The sequence below is a fragment of the Ovis aries genome, chromosome 14 (genome assembly GCF_016772045.2).
Source record: "Ovis aries strain OAR_USU_Benz2616 breed Rambouillet chromosome 14, ARS-UI_Ramb_v3.0, whole genome shotgun sequence".
Classification (NCBI taxonomy): Eukaryota; Metazoa; Chordata; class Mammalia; order Artiodactyla; family Bovidae; genus Ovis; species Ovis aries.
The window spans coordinates 13,438,209-13,453,439 of NC_056067.1; the positions used below are offsets into that span (position 1 = coordinate 13,438,209).

The 15,231-nt window shown below is 55.0% G+C and overlaps 1 protein-coding gene across 1 annotated transcript; it reads right to left on the reverse strand.

Moving 5' to 3' along the window:
- Positions 1–198: 198 nt before the first annotated feature.
- On the reverse strand, positions 199–6,798 carry MVD (mevalonate diphosphate decarboxylase). The gene is made up of 10 exons (XM_027977733.3): positions 6,685–6,798; positions 4,713–4,783; positions 4,195–4,309; positions 3,782–3,928; positions 2,885–3,084; positions 2,722–2,796; positions 2,405–2,623; positions 2,108–2,223; positions 1,252–1,360; positions 199–821 (listed from the first exon to the last, which is right to left on the reverse strand). The coding sequence occupies exons 1-10, from the start codon at positions 6,752–6,754 to the stop codon at positions 741–743; spliced, it is 1,203 nt and encodes a 400-aa protein (XP_027833534.1). The 5' UTR covers positions 6,755–6,798; the 3' UTR covers positions 199–740.
- Between the last annotated feature and the right edge of the window lie 8,433 nt (positions 6,799–15,231).

Below are 15,231 nucleotides of genomic sequence, written 5' to 3' on the forward strand. Positions count from 1 at the left end.
GGGGGATGTGGACCGAGCTTAAAGCCAAACCCGAACCATTTCCCCAGCCTGTCGGCCTTAGTGACCACGTCTACCCACCACTGTGTGGCTGTGGCCTGTGCTAAGCATCCCAGGCATGGCGGGGAGGCCCCAGCCCCACCCCCCACAATGCCCGCCCAGCCCCCTGGGTGAGGGCTGAAGAAAGCACACCAGGCCAGGTGAGTCCTCGAACTGCCTTTACTCTGGCCTTGGCACTGCTCCTCTGTCCCGCAGACACAACACTGCACCCACTCAGGGGCCTGGGCTCAGAGTTGAGGGAGCACTTCATGGAGCTGTCCTGAGGTCGTCCCCTGCACGGTGACCCGGCTTCCAGCTCTGAGGGGTACCCCGACATGCCATCACCTCCTGTGGCAGTGGGGTGCCCATGAGTCCGGGGCCTGAGGGCCCTTCATGATCGATGCACCAGCAGCTCCCTGCCGGCTCAGTCCCCTGGTCTTGGATCAGGGTCCAGGTCCCCATCTCAGCAAGCGCTGGGTGCAGGTCAGGGAAAGGTGAGGCACTTGGGGGGGCTTCCCCTGATCATCTGGGTGGCTGCAGGCGTCATCCATTGCCCAACTCAGCCACAGCACATGGCCTGGCCCAGAGCAGGCAGTTACCCACAAATCCCAACAAGCGTGGCCTGTTGACCACCACACCCGGCTCCCAATCCCAGTGAAGCGGCCCCTTCTCCCAGCGGCGGCCGGGCCCCATCAAAGAGGTGGTCAGGCAGCTGGCTTTGGCAGACCGTCAGGACCCAGGAGATGAGCGACAGGGTCGTCCAGGACCTGAGGCCCGGGTCCCACCTGTGGGGTTAAGAAATTATCATCAGGGAGGGACAGGGTGCACCTGCCCTTCCAGGAAATGCAGGCAGGTCAGACACCCTGGTGATGCTGGGCCCAGGGCCCAATCCTCAGGCAGAGGCTCAGTCCCTCTGGGCAGACGTGGAGTGGATAGCAAGTCTGGAGCGGTCGGCAGAGGCCAAGGCCTGGAGAGCATAGGTCACAGGTCTAGGAGTCAGATAGGACCCTGACCTGCTCTGGAGGGTACACCACAGTCCAGCCCCACCCCTGCACACCACAGGCATCCATCAGTCCTTAAATATTCTGTGAGTGACTGAGGGGAACACTAGGTGCTGTGAAACCAGGGAGCAGGGTCACAGCTACTTCACTGGCCCTCCTGTGGATGCCCTGGGGCGAGCCTGCAGGGCGCATGTGGTGTGCAACCAGGACTCACCTGAGTGGCGATGATGTATCTGATGCTGCCAGGGACAGGGTCCATGCCCAGCGCAGCTTTAAGCTCATCTGAGAGCAGGATGGGCTCCACGGGCAGCCCCTTCAGAAACCTGGGGGAAGAAGGCAGGGCTGGACTGCAGTCTAAGTACGGCAGGGGTGGGAGGTGTGCAGTGCAGGCAGATGCAGGACTGCTGGGAACCGTGACTGCCAGCAGGGTCAGGGCCTTTGGGGCTGATGAACAAGGGTGCTCAGCCTGTTCTTAATGCCACTGGGCTGCACACCTCGAGGTGGTCAAATGGTGAGTACAGGCACACCTGGAGTGAGAAAGCCAGGGTCTGGCTGTCTCTGAGGGGAGGGCTTCAGGACACCTCCACGAGGCTCTAATACTGCCCCTCGCCCTGGCCCACCATGCTGCCGTGCCCCATGGGGAGACAGCTTAAGAAACAGCCTCAGTTCAAGCTTAATCCTACAAACCACCCCCGTGGTAACCAGGGCAATGAGTCTAGAGCCTCTACGTCCTCAATGGTGGGGCCAATCCCACGCAGTGTGGGAGCAGTACTCAGCTCCACCTACCAGAAGCCTCACTGCCTCCTTAGGGTGACAGATAAAAAGACGCTTCTCACATCCCTAGCGGGTCAAGTGTCCCCACAATGAGAACAGGGCCCCTTAAACAGCTGGGAGGGAGAAATCCAGACGCCCTCATCATCACAGGAGCCGCCAGAGACAGGCATGTGCCCCTGGGGCTGGGCCAAGTGGACGAGCATCCACAGCCACATGGGCACGCGTGTGGGGACACTGCCTGTGGTCCTCATGGTTGCTGCCCGCCACAGCCTCCTGGATGGGGACCTGCAACTCACTTTTCTCCGTTCGACTCAGGGGGGAAGCTGTGCCTCACGGCAGCCACAAACTCAGCCACGGTGTCATCCAGCGTGAAGACCACGGCGTTGGGACCCGCATCAAAAGTGTACGCCACCTGGAACCGGGCGGTCAGATGGGCTCAGACCAGCTTCCAGGACCCACAGGCCACCCACTCAGGTGGGAGTGGAGTTTTTCCAACATGGGGGCTGTGCCACCAATGAGAGTGAGATGGAGACGCAGCCCCCAGCAAAGCAGGCTCCATGAAGCCCGCCTGGGGCGCCCAGCCCCGCACCTGCCTTGGTCCGCCCGTGGTGAGCATTGAAGCGGTGCACCAGCTGGATGATGCGCCGGGATGTGTCACTGAGGTAGGAGATGGGCGGGAAGGTGTCCAGGCAGGTGGCGTGGAACTGGTTGCTATCCTTCATGGTCAGCTGGCCAAAGGCCTGGAAGTCGCGCTCCCTGATGCAGCGGGTCATCTCGGCCATGCGCGCCGGCACCAGTGCCTCTGCCCGGAACTGTAAGGCAGACGGCCAGCCTGTGAGCTGTGTGGAGCCGTGGAGCCTGGTTTCCGAGCACCCTGAGGAGCCGCCCACCAGCCGCCCGCTGGCCTCACCTTGAGCAGGGCACTGGTCTCCACGCTGGTCTGCATGCCTGCAGTGCTGCCCATCGGCTTCCTCTCGGCGCTCACCTGCAGCGAGGGAGGGAGGCTTTCACTGTGCCCGCGGCCCAGGGAGCCTGGGAAGGCCCTCTCGACCCCAGCTGGGCCCCTCACTCACCACGAGGATCAGGACTCGGAGCTCTGGCCAGTGTGACTCGGGGGCCACCTGATGGGCGATGCTGTCCTTCCCATCGGGGCGCTCCCCCATCTGCCACTCCACAAAGCCACCATACAGGCTACGGCAGGCGCTGCCTGAGCCCCTGCGGGCCACTTCCGACAGATCGCTGTCCACCCCATAGACCTGGGCCAGGGCGTAGGCTGCAGGTGGAGGTGGGGAAGGCTCAGATAGGCTGGGGGTGGGGGGTGGTCTGTGCTCAGTGGTAAAGAAGGGGGGCACCTGGGGGATGGAGCCTTGGCCCTCAGCTCCGTGGCTGGCAGTCAGCACCCACGTACTCACAGGCTTAGCCTCCACAGAGGGCTCTCAGGGTACATGAGCTGCTGGGAGGAAGAGCCCCCTGGGCACCAGGAGGCCTGGGGCTGCTGGCAGTGCTGGGCGTAGGCCAGGACTTCTTAAGGGCATGATGCTGGGATGAGGCCCTGGAGGGGTCCACAAGGCCAGCTGTCTGCCCTGGTTCACTGGTCTCAGCGCTACGTGGAGGACGTGACCCAACCACCCACTGCTGTGGTGACCGGCTCTGCCCCCAGCCTGGGGGTGGGGGGCCCTGCTAGAGAGTGAGCCACAGGAGGGCAGAGCAGAGCAGGGGTTCCGAAGAAGCAAGATGGGCTCCTAATAGGCCGTCTGAGAGCCTGGAGCCAGCCACAGCCCTGGGGTTCTGCTCATAAGCCAAGAAATCACCCCCACTTAGTTTAAGCCAGTTTGAGGGGGATTTTGTCATGTGCTGGGTCCTCCCCTCAGAGCCCCCAGAATATCTCAGCATTCAGAGGTACGACATGGCTGAGGCCATGGCCTCGCGTGCAGGGCAAGCTCGTGAGGGACCTGTCCCGGGGTACCCACCTAGGCAGGCATAGCCTGCAGCAGAGGAGGCCAGGCCTGCAGCTGTGGGGAAGTTGTTCTCCGAGGCCACGTGAACCTTGTAGCTGAGGCTGAGAGGCAGTGGGTCTTCATGGCCGTTGCTCCTCCGCTTGCGGGCCAGGCGGCGGACTGTGGGGATGGGAGACGACGCCTGGGTCAGCACAGGGGGACCGGCCTCTGCCCGAGCTCCTTACACAGACCTCCCCCTTCTCGGGAGACCCCAGGCCCAGACCTGGCCAGGCTGACAAGCATTGGCGGCCCCTGAGGTGTGAGGTGGGGAGGGGGCAGGTGACGGCAGTGCCTTCTATGTGCTCACACCCGCCCAGCGCAAGGAAGCGGCACAGGGGTAGGGGCAGGCTTGTCCTAACCCCAGCATCCCCAAGGACCCTACTCACTCTCCCTCAGGCAGGCCTGGAGGCGAGGCTGCCCCACATCCTCCTCCTGGCCATTCAGCCAAATCCGATCCTCTGTGAAGTCCCTGCTGATGGCGGCCGTCGTGGTGGTTTTTAACTGGGAAAGAAAGCGCAGGGCACCTCGGTGGTGAGTACCAGCCAAGCTCCCCTCTCTGTGGGGCCTTTCCTCCCCTGGTCCCTCTTGGTCGCCCACTCAGGGCAGTGGCCTTGCTAGAGAACAGGGACGTGGAGGTGGAGGCCAAGGCAGGCCAGGCTTGAGTGGTGGGGACGCCCCATGGGTGTCCACTACACAGGGCAAGGGCCCACATGCCCATCTCCCAGCAGAAAATGCAGGGCAGGGACCTCCTAGGAGGGCTCAGCATGTACGTGCCCGTGTGCTGAGCACACCTCTCAGTGAGCGATGGGACGGATGGTGTTTGTTGGCTGGAGATGTACTGCTACCATCTGTAAACAGGGGTTTTGTAAATATTTTTTCGATGTATATCATCAACCATGCTCACCTGATCCTGGTGCAATGTGACACTCAGAGAGGAATTGATGGGTAGGATCAGCTCCTCATCTCGCTTTCCCCCTGGAACAGACAGCCCACCGCAAAGCCAGTCAGTGTCCCAGCCCCGTCTACCAGCACCACCAGTGCCCTGCCCCTCCCCACCACCACGGCCACCCCATAGATCCCCAAGTTGCCTGGATCTTGCTCTTTCACTGCACAATCTAAGTCCTCCTCCTGGTGTGCCCCTGCCCTCAGGAACCCCTTGGCAATTGCTCCCCACTTCACTGAGCTCCCAAGAGCAGAGCTGGAGGCCAGTCCACCCCCTGCTTCACTGCTTCTGTTTTGTTTTTCACTCATTCAGCAAATAGTCTTAGAGTGCCTGCCGGGTGCTGAGTGCCCTGATTTAAGTCTCTTCCATTTCCCTCCCAAACAGAAGAAGCCCCATTTACCGAAAACTTATTAAATCTCCCTGTTTATACCCCTGGAGACACTCTGGAATTTCCCCCACTTCTGTTGAGCTCTTCCACTCCTGCATATCACAGCAAATACGGAAAACTTTCCAGAAAGTCCAAAATTTCAGATCCACTGTTAGGCACAGGTGGGAACGAAAACAGTTACAGGACATGAGGAGAATGAATCCTGGTGGATAACCCAGGAGAACCCAGAACGATCCCCCATAAACATGCCCAGTTGCTTGCTGACAAAAGTGCAAAAGCAGTTCCTTGGAGGAGGGGTGCGGCTTCTGAAAATGCCGCTGGGTGACTGGACATCCATGGCCCAACACAGCCATGCCTCAGTCTCATGTCTTGAACAAAAGTACTCAAAATAGATCAGACTTCAATTTAAAATGTAAAAGCCTAAAACTTTTAGGAAAAAACATAGTTAACACTCTTCAGGATGAAGGGCTAGAATCAAGACGTCTCTGACTTGCTACCAAGGATGGAGAAGATGACACATTGGCCCCCACCACCGTCTAACAACTTCAACCTTTTGAAAGGCTCTGTTAGGAGGATGAAAAGAGAAGCTACATGGTGGGAGAAAATATTTGCAAATCTTGTATGTAGCAAGGATTATTATCTAAAATACAAAACGAACTCTCAAAACTCAATGGTAATAAGCAAACAGTTCAGTTAGAATGTGGATGAAAGTCCTGAAGAGAGATTTCACCTAAGACTCACGGAGAGGAAATGAGCACATGGAACGCTGTTCAACTTCACTGAGCAGCAGAAGAAACAAGCTAAAGCCACAGTGCGATGTCACCATCAGAATGGCTAAAATAATAGCTGGTGACAACAATGGATGCCAGAAAGCTGGATCACCCATACGGTTTTATGTGGTTGGCGGGAATGAAATATGGTACAGCCAAATGGGAAAAGTTTGTTTCTTTAAAAAAACAAACATGCAACCACTCTATGGCCTAGCAAGTGTACTCCCGGGGCATTTATCTAGAAGAATGAGAATTTACATTGACACAAAAACCTGTACACTAAAGTTTAGAGCAGCTTTTCCCATAATTGATCCAAACTGGAAACAGCCCAGTTACTTTGCAAAGGCATATTGCCAAGCAAATTGTGGCCCCTCCCCCCTGGGGACTCCAAGATTTACGCGGGTGACTCTCCAGAAACTAGTGAGGGAAAGGAGCCAATCCCGGGAGCATTCTTGAGACCTGAACAAGACAGACACCGAGAGCAGGTGGAGGTGGCAGGGTGGGCGTGGCCGTGGGAATCAAGCCCCCACGGGGGCCGGCGTCCTGTATGAAACACGTCCCCAGGTCTTCTGGCTGCACGTGGTGCCCAGCTCCGCGATCGCACCGCGGGAGGGTCCCCACATCTGCACGCGGACTACAATCACGTCCACACGAGGGCCCAGCCTACCTGCCGCTGTCCGGGGATCCGGTCCACCGCCCAAACAAGCCCCTCCCAGCCTCAGTTTCCCTGTCCGCAGAGCCCCCACATCCTGCTCCTCACGAACCCACCACTCACAGTATTTGACGACCGCGATGTTGACGGGCGCGGTGCAAGTCACCACCACGATCGGCTTCTCTGAGGCCATGGCCGAAGAACAGAGCGACCCCAACCCACGGCCGCCAGCCTTCCAGACACGCGCCGCAGCGGGACCGGCGATTGGTCCTCGACGCCCCACCTGCTCGCGTGTCGCCCAATTAAAGGCGGGCCTGGCCCATGCTCCACCGCTCAACCAATGAGTGGCATCGGAAGATAGGCTGGCGACCCTGAGCCCGCCCCCGCTGGCCCGAAAACACGATCCGACTCTGCGCAGGCGCAGAGATTGGTTCGCCTCCGCCCCCGACCCCTCACACTCAGAAGTCCGCGCAGGCGCGAGCTCCGCGCAGGCGCCTGGCGGTGCAGTTCCCCAACCTGCGCCGAGGGTTCCAGATGAGGCCTCTGGGTGAATGCCGCGCTCGACGCCGTAAGACACGCACTCCGCCGCCCGAGGTCCTCCACGCCTCGCCGCCCTGGTTTCCCTCACTCAGCGGCCCGAAATTCCCCTCACCCGGCCGCCCTGAGTTTCCGTCGCCCGAGTTTTTCTCAGCCCGGCTGCCTGAGCTTCCCCTCACCCCGCCGCCCAGGGTTCCCACAGACTCCCCACCCCCTCACCAACCAGTTCCTGAGTGAGGGGCTGCTAAGGGAGGAACTTCTTCGGAATAGGTACTTCCCAGCCCTTCCCCCCTCTTTTAAAGCTCCGTACCAGCCGGGGTTCTCTTTTCAGGGTTAAAGTTCAGTCGCTCAGTCGTGTCCGACTCTTTGCGACCCCATGGATTGCAGCACGCCAGGCCTCCCTGTTGAAGTGGGTTGTCACATTTATAATGACGCTTATTGGGGTAAAACGTACCATTTTAACTACTTTGAAGCTTGCAGTTCTGTGGCATTAAATATCTTCAGATTGTTGGGCAACCATCACCACTCTCCAACTCTAGAACTTTTCCATTTTCCTAAGGTCAAATTCTATTCCTTACACAATAACTCCCAGTTTCCCCCTTCTGTTTGTAAAAATTTATTTTCGGCTTTAAAATGATTCCGTTTTCAGTGAAGATAGGAGCGCAGCCCCCCGGTTCTGTTCCTACAAGTATCAGCAGATAGCTCTCTTCTCATTAGGTGTGTTTTAGAGACCATCCTGAAGATCTCCATTTGCCATAACTTGTCCAACTGGTACCCTGTTGGTTGACAATGAAGTTGTTACCAGTCTTGGGACACAAGCAGGTTTCTTGGGCAAGTGTTGAGTCCTTTTTTAGGATAAATCCCTGAAATTGGAATTGAAGGGCCTAGCAGGATGTACCTGAGGTAAAGTTGATAGCTCTTGGCAAGTTCCCTCTGGAAGTTTCATTGATGCCAGCCACCAAAGTAAGGGATCTGGAACCTTCCCCAGCACAGCAGCTCCCCGTCCACCTGATCCATGAAAAATGGTATCTCACTGTTTTCAGTTGTGTTTCTGATGGTTGTTACATTCTTCTTGGAGTCACTGTTTTGTTTCATGCAGAGCCATTAAAACTTCCTTTGAAGAGCTGTTGGTGCATTTCTCTGGACAGTGGTCGCAGTGTATTCTCTGAACTATAGAAGCAAGGTCGCCTATGAGTATCAGTGATTTGTACAGTGTGTGGCAGTGATGAAGGGACATCTCACAGGTTCATGATGCCATCTGTTTTACACCGAGTATTGTGCCGGGTGTCCCACTCTGGGGGACTTCATGTTATTGTTTATAATTTAAGTATTGACTATAGAGTGAAATGTGTCACCCCACACTCAGATGTTGAAACCTAACCCCCAGTAGGATGGCGTTAGGAGGGGGCCTCTGGGAGTGATGAGGTTATGGGGGTGGGGCCCTCATAAAAGATCCCACAGAGCTCCTCACCCTTTCTCCAGGTGAGGGTACCATCATGATCCAGGAAGGCGCCCTTGTCAGACACCAAGCCTGCCAGCACCTTGATCTCGTACTCCCAGCTTCCAAACTGTGAGAACTCAGGGGTGGTTGTTTAAGGCCCCAAGTCTGTGGTATTGTTTGTTACAGCATCCTGAACAAACTAAGACAAAGACAGTATTACAGGTACTTGATTTAAAGAGAGAATTACCAGACACTCTTCTATGCTCACCCCCAAGTTCGGCAGCCACTTTATTTTTTAACTTATTTTGGCTGAACTGGGTCTTCATTGCTGGGCGTGGACTTTCTCTAGTTGTAGTGAGCAGGGGCCACTCTTGGTCCTGGTGTGCAGGCTTCTTATTTTGGTGGCTTCTCTTGTTGTGGAGCACAGGCCTAGCTGCCCCGTGGTGGGACCTTCCCAGGCCAGGGATGGAAGGGAAACTGTGTCCCCTGCACTGGACTGCCAGGGGAGTCCAAAGGCAGCCACTTTTACATCTGTTGTTTTCCTCCCTGTTACTCTTCTTCTTGAATTAATGGGCTGTTTTGGCTGCACTGGGTCTTCACTGCTGCATGTTCTCTAGCTGCATCTGGCGAGGGCCGCTCTCTAGTTGGCGGCGCACCGGCTTCTCGTTGCGGTGGCTTCTCTTGGGAAGCATGGGCCCTAGAGTGCCAGCTCAGTAGTTGAGGCACATGGGCTTAGTTGCCCCGTGGCACATGGGATCTTCTTGGACCAGCAATTGAACACGCATCCCCTGCATTGACAGACAGATTCTCAACCACAGGGAAGCCCCTTCCTCCATGTTTCTAAACACCCTACTTGTTTCCCTCTTTCTTTTTCTTCTTCCTTTATTATCATTTTCGATGGTATCTTTTGATTGTCATCAAGCAGAAATGAGGAATTGTTTTCTATCCCCACCACAATCCATCCTCCCCGATACAGGTAATGTTCTCAGTGTTATGATCGTGTGAACCATGCTCACAGTTGAACACATGGGTATAAGTGCCTGACTGTGCATTTGTGTAGTGGGGAACCTTGAACAAACAAGCCCCCTGAAAGAGGGCTGAGCATAGACCCCAGGCTGACACCATCAGCCCCTGCTCTTCTGAACAGTCAGCCTTCAAGCATGTAGAAGATAAGCTCATCACAGGACCTCTATTTCTGGGGCTTTTTGTAAACTAGATGTGGGTTAATGCCTGTTCTGCCATAGTGGGAGTGATAAACCAAAGGACAGAAGCTTTTACAGATGGTCACGTGTTCTGATTTGCTCCATTAAAATGTGTTTCATGGAGATGTGGTAGGTGCCTTGACATCTCAGGGAGTCAGCCTGAAGTGTCAAAGTTGCAGGACAAGAACAGACCCTGGAGCGTTTCTCACAGTCTTCCTCAGACTTCCTGTCTGATTTCAAAGCATTTTTTTGATGTAAAATATATAACATAAAATTTACCTTCTTAACCTTTTCCTTTGAAAAAAAAAATTTGGTTGCGCTGGGTCTTGGTTGCAACATGTGGGATCTAGCTCCCTGACCAGGGATTGAACCCAAGTCCCCTGCCTTGAGAGCACAGAGTCTTACCCCTGGACCCACCAGGGAAGTCCTTAACCATTTTCAAGTGTGCAGTTCAGTGGCAGTAAGTGTACTGACATCCATGTGCAGTCGTCCCCAGGTCCATCTCCAGAACTTTTTCCTCTTCCCAAACTGAGACTCTATGGTCAATAAACACTGGATGTGAATCTCCTCCTCCAGCCCCTGGCAGCTACTCTTTTACTCTCTGTGTCTGAATTTGTCTGCACCAGGGATCCACGTAAGTAGAATCCTGTGTCTGGCTTATTTCACTGCACATAATGTCCTGAAGGTTCATCCATGTTGTAGCAGATGCCAGAATTTCCCTGCTTTTTAAGGCTGAGTAATATTCCATTGTATGGATGGACCACATGTTGCTTATCCACTCATCTGTTGTGGGTATTTGTGTTGCTTCCAACCCTTGGCTGTTGGCGAGTAACGCTGCTGTGAATGTGGGTGTCCACTGTCTCTTATTAAAGTTCCTCTTATTTGGTTCTTTGGGGTACACACCCAGAGGTAGAGTTTCAGAGTCACGCGGCAGTTCCGTGTTTAATTTTCTGAGGAACGTCCAGTTTTTTTCCATGCTGCTGCACCATGTTACCTCCCCACCAAAGTCCCCAGCTTCCATTTCCTGTGTCCTCACTGACACTAATTCTTTCTTTTCCTTCCTTTTTTGCTCAGACTCCCTAACGGCCGTGAGGTGTGAAGTCGTGTCTCCTTGTGGTTTTGATGTGCTTTCCCAGATTTCCTTTCATTTGCAGTGATTTCTCAGTGTTGCTAAGAGAGCGCATGGTATGGCGTTGCTCAAACATTAGTGTGAGTACCAGTCACCCAGGGAGCGTGTTGAAATGCTGATTCTGAGTCAGGAGGTCTGGAAGACTGCCTGTGTAGCCAGTGTCCCGGGTGTTGAGGGCAGAAGCTTGCTGGTCAAGGGCCACACCATGAGTAACAAAGAGCCCAGGACACACAGGTGCTCTGCAGTCAGACCAGCCCGGTGTGTACGTAACTTTCCAAGCCACAGAGAAGTGTTTCCACAGCAGAGCAATGCTCCCTCCAGGGACTTAATGGACAGGAGGTGACTTGAAAAGATGATGTGTCGAGTTTTCTTTATTGCCCTTTCATTTTCATCAGTCCACCCTGGAGACCCTCAGCAGCGAGGCTTTTTTTGGAATCTGGGGGTGAAACACCAGAGAGCGTGGCAGTGAGAGAAAGGGAGGGAGTCTTCTGGGAGATTACCGTGGGGGCGGGGGTCATCTGACACTTCCAGAAGAAGTGGTGGTGCGAAGGTGCAGGCAGATTCCACCCTGCAGTAACACAGGTGGTGCCCACAGCATGGGCTGCGGTGAGTGTGTGAGAGGAGTCGGCAGTGGGGGCTGAGGTGGCCGGGGCACCAAGGAGTGATGCAAGCAGGGTGGTGTGCCAGCGGAAGGTGGGAGGGACGTTCTGGCAGCGGAGGCAGCGGGGAGCGGACTGAACAGGAGTGCGCCATCCCTCCAGGAGGAAGTCCATCTCTTCCTCAGGCCGAGCTGGGAGCCAGCAAGCAGCCAAACCCTCCTGTACACTGGTTGGGAGCACCTGTTCAGAGTGAGAAGGGCCCAGAGCCCCAGACTTCACCCCCACCTCATTTCTTGTTGTCCTTCTCATCATCTGAACTCCTCAGGACTTAGTATCTTGGCCTTGGAGATTAAGGCCTTGAACTTGGTGATCTCTAAAGACCCAGGACTTGTACTCTGCGCTTGCACAGCAGGCAGGTCTCCATGGGTTGTGACAGAGACACGGAGGCATGACACTCATAGACTATTTTCTGGCCGCAAAATCTTTTGATTTTTTGGTACTTTTTTTTTTTAACAGAATTTTTTAAAATTTCCATTGTAACCATTTTTAAGTGTACAGTTCGGAGGAGCATTCACATTGTGGTATGGCCATCACTTCCGTCTGCTTCCAGAACTCCCTCACCTTCTCAAGCTGAGACTCTCTTCCCACTAAACCCCTCCCTCCCTCCACCCCTCCTTCCCCAGCCCCCACAGCCGCCATCTACTTGCTGTCTCTGTGACTGTGACTCCTTTAGGTCCCTGTATCAGTGGAACCGCACAGCACATGCCTTTTTGTGTCTGGTTTATGTCAGTGAGCATCACGTCCTCAGGGGACACCCCCGTGTGGTGTGTGTCACGATTTCCTCCCTTTTTATTGCTAAGGGTGTCCCTTTGTACGGATGGACCATGCTTTATTCATCTGCCTGCTGACCACTGTGAATAATGCTGCTGTGTCTTCTGCTCTTTTTGGGCACATCCATCCTCAGCTCATGGGCTGTCCAGAAGTTGGTGGGAAGGGCTGGTTCTGGCTTCTGGGCCATGGTTCACTGACCCTGCTTGCAAACATAATCGTCCCCAGTCATGTTCTGTGCTCAGCTTTGGGTCTTTCTGAGAGTCCCTGGGGACATTCCCATCCAGAGGAAAGGCTCTGGGTGGAGTGGCCCAGAGCTGAGGGCTGACAGGGTCTACAGGGAGCCCCCGCTGTGCGCACGGTACTGCGGGCCGCTTCCCTGCGTCCTCTTTAGCCCCATGCCCGCTGTGAGCATACCACAGTCACCTGCCTCAGGATCTTTTCAAGCTCTTCTATGGACCCATCACCCTCTGTAATTACAAAGTGTTCCTGTGGGTTAGGACTTCCCTGTAGCTCACACGGTAAAGAATCTGCCTGCGATGCAGGAAACCAGGGTTGGATCCCTGGATCAGGAAAAGCCTCTGGAGAAGAGAATGGCCATCCACTCCGGTGTTCTTGCCTGGAGTATTCCATGGACAGAGAAGCCTAGTGGGCTACAGTTCATGGGGCTGAAAAGAGTCAGATACGACTGAGCGACTAACACACACACACACACACACACACACACACACGGACCCATCACTCCGACCTCCCTCTCTTTTTCCGCTGCCTCTCTGTCTTGTTTCACACACACACACACACACACACACACACACACACACACACATGGACCCATCACTCTGACCTCCCTCTCTTTTTCCGCTGCCTCTCTGTCTTGTTTCACACACACACACACACACACACACACACACACACACCCATCACTCCGACCTCCCTCTCTTTTTCCGCTGCCTCTCTGTCTTGTTTCCCAAACTCTGGTCAGCTCTGAGTGGCTTCCTTCCGGCCTGCTTCCATCTGCAAGCCCTTCCTCCTCCCCCGGCCAGGCATGAGGGTCCCTTCCCACTTGGCTTCCAGAGCTCCCCTCCCTGAACATCCTCCCAGCCCCTTGTGACCATCTCACCCCATGCCGTGGCCCTGGGTTAAAGACAGTGTCTGCCATTCTGATCTAGTGCCTTATTTCTGATTTCCAAGTAAAAGGAAATTCAAAATTGCTTACTGGGCAGCGGTGTGGTTTAGGAGCCAGGACCCTGGAGCGGGAAATCCCAGCTCTGCCACAGGCCCACTTGGGACTCCGGGCAAGCTGCTTCAGGTTCTCTGTGCCAGCATCCTCCCTTACAGGGGACAAAAACACAAGAGAGGTCACGTCAGTGCCCTGCCACGTGCATCTGCAGTAACTGCCGGTCACTCTTGTCCCCAAAGGAGCTCTCATGTAAGTGCAGTCACACTTCAGAAAACCTGTTCATTTGGTTAAATCATGAGTAAGTTACATGGAGTCCATCGCTTCCAGCTCTCCCAAGCAAGAGCTCCAGACATGGCATCACGTACTGTATGCACAAGGTGGGGAGGCCTGGCCAACCAGGACAGGCAGCTGGCATCTGCCCACACTCCCGCCTCCCCGCCTGAGCCACTGACTGTGGAAACTATTGCCCTCATCAAGGGACACATGCACCCAGCTCACCTGCTTGCAAACGCCCGCACGTGTGGTCCAGCACCCCAGCCGCCCCTGTAAATAGATCTGGGGCTTGATTCCTGTGGCCTGGATAACCCAGGAGACTGCTTTGCAGGCCTCCTGGGGCTAATGATGGTTATTCCATTTGTGCTAAAGAGAGCAGACCCCTCTCCAAGGCTGGGAAAAGCCCCGATAGCTGGATTAAAAGGGGAGGAGAGTCTGGTTACGTCGAGGTCGCCTTGTTCCGTTTATTCCCTCCTCTTGATGGTTGTCAGGTGTCTGTCCAGGATCTGGTAGAGGTCAGGCATGGATATACAGGCTGCCACCCCGCGGCGGAGGTCATGGGGGAGAGTGGCTTCATACGTGCTGCCGAGGATGTCGGGCTTGAACTCGAGGCTGCAGGACAGACAGACAGCCTGTCTGAGGTTGGAGCAGCGCTGGGTGAGCGGGTGGTGGAGCTGCACCAGCATGCAGGGTGAAGGCTGGATGGAAGATGGACCTGGGGGCCAGGAAGATTCTTCCGCTGTCAGCCTGAGAAATTGTGAGAATGTGGACTGTGGTGAAGGCTATGAGGGTCGAGGTGAAGAATCTGGTCTGAGAAAGGCTTGGGAGGTGGAACTGGGTGACTGTGGGGTCAGGAAGGTGAATACAGGGGTGAGGAAGTCACATGGCCTCAGAGTTGTTCCCAGAGTCAGTGATTAAAGCAGAAAGCATCTAGGCAGAGTCACCCCCACGTGACCAGCCAGTGTCTCCCCTGGAACGATGGGCCCACTGCCCAGCTCCTCCCCAGGCTGCCCACCTGCTGCTCCAGCCCTGAGAGCTCACGTTCACATGCCAGGGTCACACGAAGGACAGGGGTTCCCACGCTGTGCGTCTCAGGGACTCTCACACCCTCACAGACGATTGAGGACCCCGAAGAATGAGTATGGAGGGGGGGCTCCCATTTATTTTTACCTGCTTCAGAAGTTAAATGTGCTAAGTTTCTTAAAGATTTTGTTCATTAAGTTTATTAAAAATAATCATAATAAACCCATCACACCTTAACATTTTGTGAACAATAGCTATTTTCTGAGACAAAGCTGTAGTGAGGACAGTGGCAGTGTTTGGCGTTTTTGCACGTCTTTGCATTTGGCCCCATGAACATCCTCCTTGTAACACTTTGCCTGACGGGTGGGCTGCACTGTAACCGCTTTTAGACAACACAGCTCTGGTTGGAAAGGACGAGATTTCCTCTGGGTGCACTCTGATCCTGGCGCTGGGCAGTG